Raw genomic sequence first — 12,832 nt, 5'->3', positions numbered from 1 at the left:
GGAGAGTGACCTGCCACCTTACTGCTCTGTGGTAAGCGCTCAGGAATCTAACATCACTGTATCGTGCGTCCAGTTTGGTCTAACCATAATCAAGGGTTTGGTACACACCTCCAGGTTCATTTAAATTAAAGTCGTGTCACCCATGGATAAGTGAATAAGAAAGAACAGTGTTCTAGTGATGACAGCTTTCCAGGGTTGTACTAGGCTGTGAAAAGTTCCAACCTTTTGCTAATACCAGCCTTTCTTCACTCCCAGTCAAATGCTGGAGGCAAATCAGTGCATTAAAATTTACCAGGGACTGTCTTCGAGAGAGCTAAGATTAAAAGATAAGCCTCTCGGATAACAAGTAACCTCAGCAATGCTCACGAATCCTAAAAACCGAGACTCTGAAGGCTGGATCTTAGAAGAATATTATGATCGTGGTGGCAGCTGATGTGGTTATTTCTTTTTCCTTCCTCACAATCTTTTTAGCTCTGTTCTTTGCAACCTCAAAGAAATGCACTCCCTTGGGAAAGCTCACACTGTACCCAACAGCGAAAAGCAACAGGATCTACGAGATTCCACCTGTCACCAACCAGACAGGGGTCAGTTCACTCCACTCCTGGGTGAGGCTTTAGCGATGACTGCAACTTGAGTACACTGTTGATCCAGCTTCAAGAGGCTGTGCCCGCCCAGAAAGACCCCCAACAAAATCTGGAAATGCAGATAAATTTCTTCCTTACCTGAAAGAATGGCAAATTGACTGTGAAGTTGTTCTATTATGTCCACTGCCAACAAGGGCCTGATTTCCTGCTGCATAATTTCATCTGCACAAATGAAATACAGATTAGGTTAAATCCCGGCAAATGACACAAAGAAACTAAAAGAAGAGAAGTTCCACTACTAGGGAAATCTGAGACTTGTCATATATGGTCATGAGCACAGTAGTCTCTTGAGAACCCGATTCCTGAGATTCAGGGACAGACCCAGGTCTCCTGTGGTACCAAGCTCATATATACACACATGGCAACACAATTCCAGAGCCTCTCCCAGGGTTTTGGGAAGGACCAATGCAAAGAAGGCTTCACAATAAATCCCCTCTGCTGGGGTGGTTTCATTACCACGGCAGGGATTCATGAACTCCATTGGGTCTGTGGAAGGACATTTTAAACACAACCAACAGAAGTTACCAGAGCTTGTCTCAAGCTGGGTCATAAGATTAGTCTGGGGCTTATAAGGGTTCTTCGAATTTTGTTTTTCTCCCTCACTCCCTACCCCCCTTGATTTTTTTTTTTTTCCTGCCAGAATACTTCAGCGGGCTTCTTCCCACTGCCTAGTATGTTTAAGGAGTCACGTCTGCATTTTGCTATTTAAAGATGCTCCTTAAAAATAAATGAGTTTCCAAGGCAAAAATCCAATCTTTCAAGCACAAACCTGTCCCTACAAATACCCTCTAATCCTAACAAGTGACTATAAACTTTGCATTTCTGTCCATTTGAAGAAAGGGAATAAAAGAGAGAGAGACAGAAACTAAGTGGAATCCCTTAGTCTGCCCTGGGAAGAGGAAGGGACCTTCACCCTCTCTTCTAAGATACTATTATCTTCATTTAGCTATTTCCTGGTGGCACAGTGGTTAAGCATCCTGCTGCTAGCTAAAAGATCGGCAGTTGGAATCCACCAGCCTCTCCTTGGAAACCCTATAGGGCAGTTCTACTCTGTCCTGTAGGGTCGCTATGAGTCGGAACTGACTTGACGGCAACACGTTTGCTTTTAGCTATTTCCCAGGGAATTTCAAAGAGTGAAGCGGTTATTGTTTCTACTGCAGTTAAACATCTGGTTAGGTTAAGGCATACACCAAACAGCCTTGTGTGCTAATGCTAAATGAGAATTCCCTGCTGATCCAGAGGGTTATGGTAACGTAATCACGTTCTAATGTTGCCTGAAGGCAAGTTGGGGAAGCTCCTCACTGAGCCTTGGCTTCTACTTCTCAGCTTTGTTGTGAAGGTTAAAGGACACGACGCAGACAGAGAGGTATACAGTAGGTGCTGAGTAAATGCTAATTATGCCCACTGCTTTGGAAGGACAGGTCTTTCCCAAAGGCAAGGGCATATTTGCTTTCTGGAAGTCTTGTGAGGAGTGGACCGAGTGCCAGCTTAAACCCCAAAACCCTCCTCAGTGAATTCTACCATTCTTTCTGGAGGTAAGGGGGTTAACCCAAGCCAGAGCTTTCTTATCCCAATACCCTTTCCACTGTGAATTGACTAAAAATTCAAATAACTCCTGGACTGTTTATATCAGAGGGTTTAATATTGGAATTGTAGTTATATTTTGGAGTTCCTGGGTGGTGCAAATGGTTGACGAGCTCAGCTGTTAACCAAAAAGCTGGAGGTTCGGGTCTACCCAGAGGCACCTCGGAAGAAGGTGAACTACTTCTAAAAAAATTTTTTTTAAAAAAAAACAAACCCATTGCTGTTGAGTCAATTCTGACTCATAACGACCCTACAGGACAGAGAAGAACTGCCCCATAGGGTTTCCAATGCTGTAATCTTTACGGGAAGCAGACTGCCATTATCTTTCTCCCACAGAGCAGCTGGTAAATTCAAACCTCTGAACTTTCAGTTAGTGGCTGAGTACTTAACCAACCAGTGTACCATCAGGGTTCAAAAAAAAAAAAAAAAAAAAAATACAGCCATTGGCAGCCCTATGGAACACAGTTCTACTGTTACACATGGCGTCACAATGAGTTAGAACTGACTAGATGGCAGCTGGGTTTTTTGTTTGTTTTTAGTTATATTTTACAAAAAGGGAGGGGGCCTTCTCTGTTAGATACACAAAATGAAGGAGAGGCAGTCCTCGGGTTACGAACGTTCCACCCCTAGTTACAACCAAGCCCCCTAAAACCTATCAGGAAAAACCTGACTCAGTGTCTGGCCCTGGGTTCCCATGATGAGCCGCGCTTGTCCAGTGTGTACAGGTGCCACAGCAGGTCCTTGGGCGGCCCTGGCGGTGGGCAGACCCCTGCAACATGGTGGGCCCAGCACGGCCGGCAGCAGCTAGCAGAGTGCCCACATGCACTCGATTCCCTCAGGGCCTGGAGAGGGCCGGCCGCATTGTCCACGTGCCCCGAACATCGCCACTCTGCTCGCATGGTGGGCCTGCAGATGGTGGTGGGCCTGCAGGTGATGGCGGGCCTGCAGGTGATGGTGACCTGCAGGTGGTGGCCACCTGCAGGGGGTAGAGGTCTGCAGGGAGTGGCCGTCTGCAGCTGGCCCATGGGTGTGTTCTGAGTACTACCAGTCGCTGCCCCGGCTGGGCACGCAACCAGGCCCCACAATGTCCCCTTACCCAGCTCTGCTCCACCTGGGCCATCATGGCACCTCTCTGGGCTTTCTGTTTTCCCCACCTCACACAGGTGGGATTCCACTACTGCAGCGGTTTTTGGCCTTTTGATGGCTGGAACGCGGGACGGTCTTAGATTCCTGAGCTCTGTATGTCTGTATGGTTTCCGGGGGTCCGTGGAGAACTTCAGACTTGGGTCTCCCTAAGTGTCCTCTTCCCAACCCTTAGGCCCCAGGCTCCATCGTAGCACATCCTGAGCAGCACTTTCTCCCTTGCATCCTGAGGCAGCGGCCTCATAGTAAGTGCGTGAGGTTGACAGGTCTGGTGACGTGATGGGGGAATGATCTATCTGGCCCCAGTACCATCCTACCCATGTCCCCAACCCTCCCTGCCTCTGCTGAGGTTTCAAAACCCAGCAGAAATGCAGCCGGTGGTACAACGTAGATTTTTTTAGTTCAGAGTTTACAATAAAGTATCTAATTGTCTCAAAGATTTCACAGAACAGAATCTTCTGAGTATTTTGGGTAAAGTCTGCCCCGTAGGTATCTCTTCAACTGTGGAGAAGGTACATACAATGGTTTGTAATAACAAATGAGCTACTTTGTGACACATTATTATTAGTTTATTATTATGTTGAAGATGTTTTAGTGTATCTGAAAGTGTTTAATGTTTTTTATACATAGAAAGTAAACTATATATTATATACTAAGACAAACATTTGACTAACTGATCTTAGATACACACCATACCTAACTGTTCCAACTTAGGTACAAATTCAGCTTAAAAGCAGACTTAGGAACGGAACTTGTTCATAATTCGGGGACTGTCTGTATTTGACAGTGAAATGATACGAAGTCTATATTTTCTTTAAATACTCTCCTCCACCAAGACTGTTCATAGTAAGTGAGGAAATATGAAACAAGATTGACAAAATGCAGATAAATTATTGAAGCTAGTTGGCAGGTACATGAGGGTTCATTATACAATTTTTTTGCACATTTCAAATTTTCAATAATAAAATATAAACCACAAATGGACAACGTAATGAATTTCAGTTGAAATAGGAGTTACGAACTTGAGATTTTCAGAACACAGTCCAGGGGTCTGGGAAAGTGGCACGCTCAGAAATAGTGCTTGGTTATTACTAATTTCATGCCTGAGGAAGCGTATTTAAAACATAGTGAACCTGGTGAAAAAAACATGAACATCATAAGGTATTATTCTTGTACCTCAGTACCTGAGGTGTGCTTATTTTTTCAATTGTACTTTAGATGAAGGTTTACAGAACAAATAGCTTCTCATTAAACAGTTAATACACATATTGTTTTAAGACAATGGTTAACAAACCCATGACATGTCAACACTGTCCCTTCTCAACCTTGGGTTCCCTATTACCAGCTTTCCTGTCCCCTCCTGCCTTCTAGTCCTTGTCCCTGGGCTGTTGTGCCCCATTAGTCTTGTTTTGTTTTATCGGGCTGTCTAATTTTTGGCTGAACAGTGAACCTTGGGAGTGACTTCATTACTGAGCTAATAGGGTGTCCAGGGGTCATACTCTTGGGGTTTCTCCAGTCTCTGTTAGGCCAGTAAGTCCAATCTTTTTTTTTTGTGAGTTAGAATTTTGTTCTACATTTTTCTCCAGCTCTGTCTGGGACCCTCTGTTGTGATCCCTGTCAGAGCAACCAGTAGTGGTAGCCAGGCACCATCTAGTTGTACTGGACTCAGTCTGGTGGAGGCCATGGTAGTTGTGGTCCATTGGTCCTCTGGACTAATCTTTCCCTTATACCTTGTTTTCTTTATTCTCCCTTGCTCCCGAAGAGGTGAGACCAGTGGAATATCTTAGATGGCTGCTCACAGGCTTTTAAGACCCCAGACGCTATCACCAAGGTAGAATGTAGAACATTTTCTTTATAAACTGCATTATGCCATCGAGCTAGATGTTCCCTGAGACAACGGTCCCCACAGCCCTCTAACCAGTAATTCAGTCTTCAGGTGTGCTTTAAATTAAACATTTTAAATTAAAGTGAAGACATAAGATCTGAAAGGAATAACAGAAATGAACTAAGCCAACCATCACACCACCCCTTCTCATATTTTTAAATGAAGAAACTGAAACCCAGAGAATTATGAACTTGCTATGGTCTGAAGAAAAAAATTCAAACCTCGAGTTGCAATACTGAAGGATTCTATGGGAGGAAATACTAAACAATTCAAGAAGCATCAAAAGAAGATGTAAGGATTACACAGAGTCACTATACCAAAAAGAATTGGTCAACATTCAACCATTTCAGGAGGTAACACATGATCAGGAACCAATGGTACTGAACGAAGAGGTCCAAGCTGCACTGAAGGCACTGGTGAAAAACAAGGCTCCAGGAATTGATGGAATACCAGTTGAGACGTTTCAACAAATGGATGCAGTGCTGGAAGTGCTCACTTGTCTATGCCAAGAAATTTGGAAGACAGCTACCTGGCCAACTGACTAGAAGAGATCCATATTTATGCCTATTCCAAAGAGAGGTAAACCAACCAAATGCAGAAATTATCAAACAATATCATTAATATTACACTCAAGTAGAATTTTGCTGAAGATCATTCAGAAGCAGCTGCAGCAGCACATCGACAGGGAACTGCCAGAAATTCAAGCCAGATTCAGAAGAGGACGTGAAACAGGGATATCATTGCTGATGTCAGATGGATCCTGGCTGAAAGCAGAGAATACCAGAAAGAGGTTTATCTGTGTTTTATTAACTATGCAAAGGCATTCAACTGTGTGCATCACAACAAATTATGGATACAAAGAATGGGAATTCCAGGACACTTCATTGTGTTCATGAGGAACCTGTACATAGATCAAGAGGCAGTCATTCGAACAGAACAAGGAAACACTGCATGTTGTAAAGTCAGGAAAGGTGTGCATCAGGGTTGTATCCTTTCACCATACTTATTCAGTCTGTATGCTGAGCAAATAATCCAAGAAGCTGGACTATATGAAGAAGAACGGGGCTTCAGGATTGGAGGAAGACTCATTAACAACCTGCATTATGTAGATGACATAACCTTGCTTGCTGAAAGTCAAGAGGACTTGAAGCACTTACTGATGAAGATCAAAGACCACAGCATTCAGGATGGATTACACCTCAACATAAAGAAAACAAAAATCCTCACAACTGGACCAATAAGCAACATCATGATGAATGAAGCAAAGATCGAAGTTGTCAAAGATTTCATTTTACTTGGATCCACAATCAACACTCATGGAAGCAACAGTTAAGAAATCAAATGATGCATTGCACTGGGCAAATCTACTGCAAAAGACCTCTTTAAAGTGTTGAAAAGCAAAGATGTCACCTTAAAGACTAAGGTGTGGAGGCAGGGCCAAGGTGGCAGAGTAGTGGGACGCTTGCTGTGGTCCGTCTTACAACAAAGAAGTGAAAAAACAAGTGAATCAATTACATATGACAATCTAGGAGTCTTAAACATCAAAGGCAAAGTTAAGGAACCGGACTGAGCAGCAGGGGGAGGGAGAGATGGTTCAGAAGCAGCGAGGAGTTGTCAGACCTGACCTGGTGTGAACTGGCACCCTTCAGGCCGTATTGGCTGGCATGTGAGGTGAGGCAAAGCAGTGGCACTCGGGACGTGTTTTCCACATTGGGAGAGACCAAGTGGCGGAGAGTCTACTCAAGCCTCCAGAACCGGTGAAAAGCGCACTCAATTGGCAAATGATAAGTACGTGCGTCTAACCTACCACGCTGATCAAAAAACACCCCCTTTGGGACGAACCTCTCTCCCATTTACCCACCCCCTCTGCACTCTGCACCAGGTCCCCAGCTGGCTTCAGTGATTGCTGCGTCCCCTGGGTCAGAAGCAGGACCTGTCACGCACCTGAGCCATTCTCCAGGCTTTGGAAAGGGAACAAATTAACAAACTAGAAAAAAATAATCTGCCAACTCCCCTATGCCATGAACCCAAGGGAGGCACAGCTCCTTTGCCTAGGCACAGGCATAAGGGGGGCCATGGACTTTGAATGCCTCTCACCCCTGCATAGACCTGTGTGGGCTCGTTTCAACAGCGTAGGCCCTCATTAGCACAGTACAACAGGGTATATACCTGAAGCCTATTTTCAACTGTATCAGCTATAAGGTAGAGTGGCAGATTCATGACATTTGATATCATTCTGCCCATTAGGCAGAGACCTCACCTACCCACATCAGGGGCCTGAGGACTGGTGGCTCCACCCATGCCACCTGACCACCTGTGACAGGGGTCTAAGAATAAGTGCTGCCTCCCAGTCCTCACAGCCAACAGCATTGAGTGCCCATAGTCTGGCTGTAAAACCCACCCACCTATACGCTCTAGGTAACAGGGACATGCTTTCCTCCCAGACACTCAGGGGCAGCCGTCAGCCCCCTGCCTTGCTCAGTGCATGACCCCCTACTGCAGCCAGATACCTGAGCCTACTCCAGACACCCCTGCCTGTCTAGGGCTATGGGTGAGAGCCTGCACCACACACTTGGTGACTGACTACCTGGACACCTGAGCTGAATCCACACAAGAAAAGCAAACAGACTCCTGGGCTCGTATACCTAGTTACAGCTCTAACCACCTGGTGACAGGATGTGAGAGCTTCAAAGGCGCCAATAATCAAACTACCTCACACGACCAGCCTATTTGGGTATATCAAAAAAAAAAAAAAAAAAAAAACTAGGAAGCTAGGACATAGTAGGCAAACATAAAATAAATAAATAACTTATCGATGGCTCGGAGACAACAATCAATATCAAATCACAAAAAGAGGCAGACCATGATGGCTTCAGTAAGTGCCCAAAACAAAGAATCAAGAAACCTTCTGGAGGAAGAGAATTTCTTAGAATTAACAGAGGCAGAATTCAAAAGATTAATATACAGAACTCTTCAAGAGTCAGGAAGGAGATCGGGCAAAACACAGAACAAGCTAAGGAACACACAGACAAAGCAATAGAGGAACTTAAGACAGTTATACAAGAGCAAAATGACACATTTAACAGGCTGCAAGAATCCATAGAAAGACAGAAATCAGAAATCCAAAAGATTAACAATAAAATTTCAGAATTAGACAACTCAATACAAAGTCATAGGAGCAGAACTGAGGCAATGGAAGTCAGAATTAGTGAAAATGAAGATAAAGCACTTGATACCAACTTTTGAGGAAAAATCAGATAAAAGAATTTTAAAAAATGAAGAAATCCTAAGAATTATGTGGGACTCTATCAAGAGGAATAACCTACAAGTGACTGGAGTACGAGAACGGGGGAATAACAGAAAATACAGAGAGAACTGCTGAATATTTGTTGGCAGAAAACTTCCCTGATATCATGAAAGATGACAAGATATCTATCCAAGAAGCTCACTGAAGCCCACACAAGGTAGATCCCAAAAGAAAGTCACCAAGACATATTATAATCAAACTTGCCAAAACCAAAGATAGAGAATTTTAAGAGTGGCTAGAGATAAATGAAAAGTCATCTAAAAATGAGAGTTAGTAAGACTAAGCTCAGACTACACAGCAGAAATCATGCAGGCAAGAAGGCAATGGGATGACATATATAAAGCCCTGAAGGAAAAAAACTGCCAGCCAAAAATTATATATTCAGCAAAACTGTCTATCAAATATGATGGCAAAATTAGGGCATTTTCACATAAACAGTAGTTTAGGGAATTTGTAAAAACCAAACCAAAATTGCAAGAAATACTAAAGGGAGCCCTCTGATTAGAAAATCAATAACATCAGATAATAACCCAAGACTAGAACACAAGACAGAACAACCAGACATCAACCCAGATAGGGAAGTTACAAATTAATCAAAGCTAGAACACTGAAAATAGGGAAACAGAGACACCAATATATAAAAGATGACAACATTACAACAAAAAAAGGGGGACTAAATAATGTAGTCATAGATCTTTCATATGGAGAGAAAGTCAAGGAGATATAAAGAAATAAAAGATTGGTTTAAACTTACAAAAATATGGGTAAATATTAAAGTAACCACAAAAGAAACTAACACTCCTACACATCAAAATAAAAAATAAGAAAAACATAAAAACTCAGCAAATATAAAATCAACAACAATGAAAAGGATGAAAAGAAAATACATAAAGAAAAACGACTCAGCACAGAAAATTAAGGGGAACAAAGAAACAGTCAACAACACATAAAAAAATACATCAAAATGACAGCACTAAACTCATACCTATCAATAAGTACGCTGAATGTAAATGGATTAAATGCACCAATAAAGGACAGAGAGTGGCAGAATAGATTTTAAAAAACATGATTCGTCTATATGCTGCCTACAAGAGACACATCTTAGACTTAAAGACACACACTAAAACTCCAGGGATGGAAAAAATATACCAAGCAAACAACAATAAAAAGAGAGCAGGAGTGGCAATATTAATCTCTGACAAAACAGACTTTAAAGTAAAAGCCACCACAAACGATAAGGAGGGACACTATATAATGATTAAATGGTCAATACACCAGGAGGACATAACCATAATATTTACGCACCCAACGACGGGGCTCCAGAATACATAAAACAAACTCTAACAGCATTGAAAACAGAAATAGACAACTCCACAGTAATAGTAGGAAACTTCAACACACCACTTTCGGTGAAGGACAGAACATCCAGAAAGAAGCTCAATAAAGACACAAAAGATCTAAATGCCACAATCAACCAACTTGATCTCACTGACGTATACAGAACCCTCCACCCAACAGCAGCCAAGAACGCTTTCTTTTCCAACGCACATGGAACATTCTCCAGAATAGACCACATATTAGGCCATAAAGCAAGCCTTAACAGAATCCAAAGGATCAAAATATTACAAAGCATCTTTTCTGACCATAAAGCCACAAAAGTAGAAACCAATAACAGAAAAAGCAAGGAAAAAAAATCACACACATGGAAACTGAACAACACCTTGCTCAAAAACTACTCAGTTACAGAAGATGTTAAGGATGGAATAGAGAAATTCATAGAATCAAATGAGAATGAAAACAGATCCTACCAGAACCTTTGGGACACAGTAAAAGCAGTGCTGGAGGTCAATTTATAGCAATAAACGCACACATCCAAAAAGAAGAAAGGGCCAAAATCAAAACATTAACCCTACAACTTGAACAAACAGAAAGAGAGCAGCAAAAGAAGCCCCCAGGCACCAGAAGAAAGCAAATAATAAAAATTAGAGCAGAATTAAATGAACTAGAGAATAGAAAAACAATGGAGAGAGTTAACAAGACCAAAAGCTGGTTCTTTGAAAAGAGCAACAAAATTGATAAACCACTGGCCAAACTGACAAAAGAAAAACAGGAGAGGAAGCAAAGAACCTGAATAAGAAATGAGATGGGCGATATCACAACAGACCCAACTGAAATTAAAAGAATCATAACAGAATACTATGAAAAATTGCACTCTTTAACAAATTTGAAAACCTAGAGGAAATGGACAAATTTCTAGAAATACACTACCTACCTCAACTAACACAAACAGAGGTAGAACAACTAAATAAACCTATAACAAAAGAAGAGATTGAAAAGGTAATTTTAAAAACTCCCAACGAAAATAAAATCCTGGTCCTGACGGCTTCACAGGAGAATTCTATCAAACTTTCAGAGAAGAGTTAACACCACTACTACTTAAGGTTATTTTAGAGCACAGAAAAAGAGGGAATACTCCCAAACTCATTCTGTGAAGCCAGCATAACCCTGATACCAAAACCAGGTAAAGACACCACAAAAAAAGAAAATTCCAGACCAATATCCCTCATGAACATAGACACAAAAATCCTCAACAAAATTCTAGCCAATAGAATTCAACAACATATCAAAAAAATAATTCACCATGCTAGGGGATGGTTCAACATTAGAAAATCAATCAATGTAATCCATCACATACATAAATAAAACAAAAGACAAGAACCACATGACCTTATCAATTCTTGCAGAAAAGGCATTTGACAAAGTCCAACAGCCATTCATGATAAAAACTCTCAGCAAAATAGGAATAAAAGGGAAATTCCTCAACATAATTAAGGGCATTTATACAAAGCCAACAGCAACATCATCCTAAATGGAGAGACTCTGAAAGAATTCCCCTTGAGAACGGAAACCAGACAAGATCCCCTTTATCACCACTCTTATTCAACATTGTGCTGGAGGTCCTAGTCACAGCAATTAGACTAGAAAAAGAAATAAATAAAGGGCATCCAAATTGGCAAGGAAGAAGTAAAAGTATCTCTATTTGCAGATGATATGATCTTATACACAGAAAATTCCAAAGAATCCACAAGAAAACTACTGGAACAAATAGAAGATTTCAGCAAAGTATCAGGATACAAGATAAATATACAAAAATCAGTTGGATTCCTCTACACCAATACAGAGAACTCTGAAAAGGAAATCACCAAATCAATACCATTTACAATGGCCCACAAGAAGATAAAATACTTCGGAATACATTTAACCAGAGACGTAAAAGACTTATACAATGAAAACTAGAAGACACTACTGCAAGAAACCAAGAGACCTACATAAGTGGAAAAACATACTTTGCTCATGGATAGGAAGACTCAACATTCTGAAAATGTCAATTCTACCCAAAGCGATCTACAGATACAGTGCAATCCCAATACAAATTCTAACAGCATTCTTTAATGAGATAGAGAAACAAATCACCAACTTCATATGGAAAAGGAAGAGGCCCTGGATAAGTAAGCATTACTGAAGAAGAAAAACAAAGTGGGAGGCCTCACACTACCTGATTTTAGAAACTATTATACCGCCACGGTAGTCAAGGCAGGCTGGTACTGCTACAACAACAGATACATAGACCAATGGAACAGAATTGAGAATCCAGACATAAATTCTTCCACCTATAAGCAGCTGATTTTGACAAAGGCCCAAAGTCCATTAATTGGGGAAAAGACAGTCTCTTTAACAAGCAATGCTGGCATAACTGGATATCCATCTGCAAAAAACTGAAACAAGACTCATAAAACTAACTCAAAATGGATCAAAGATTTAAATATAAAATCTAAAATGATAAAGATCATGGAAGAAAAAATAGGGACAATGCTAGGAGCCCTAATACATGGCATAAACAGAACGAAAATCATAAGTAACAATGCACAAACAACAGAATAGAAACTAGATAACTGGGAGCTCCTAAAAATCAAAGACTTATGCTCATCAAAAGACTTCACCAAAAGAGTCAAAAGACAATCTACAAACTGGGAAAAAATTTTTGGCTACGACATATCTGATCAGGGTCTAATCTCTTAAATCTACAAAATACTGGAAAAACCTCAACAACAAAAAGATAAGTAACCCAATTAAAAAATGGGCAAAGGATATGAACAGGCACTTCACCAAAGAAGACATTCAGGTGGCTAACAGATCCATGAGGAAACACTCACAATCATTAGCCATTAGAGAAATGCAAATCAAAACTACAATGAGATACCATCTCAC

General features: G+C 41.3%; 1 protein-coding gene across 1 annotated transcript in view; it reads right to left on the bottom strand.

The window, feature by feature from the left end:
* MCF2L2 (MCF.2 cell line derived transforming sequence-like 2) overlaps window positions 1–12,832 on the bottom strand; it is a 235,619-nt gene that overhangs the window by 207,481 nt on the left and 15,306 nt on the right. Inside the window, 1 exon segment of the mRNA XM_004382342.1 lies at window positions 723–806. Coding sequence (XP_004382399.1) covers window positions 723–806 — 84 coding nt within the window.

This window comes from Trichechus manatus, unplaced genomic scaffold (genome assembly GCF_000243295.1).
Source record: "Trichechus manatus latirostris isolate Lorelei unplaced genomic scaffold, TriManLat1.0 scaffold00092, whole genome shotgun sequence".
Lineage (NCBI taxonomy): Eukaryota > Metazoa > Chordata > Mammalia > Sirenia > Trichechidae > Trichechus > Trichechus manatus.
Note: the sequence above shows the minus strand (reverse complement) of the source record. Positions and strands in the feature narration are given on the sequence as shown.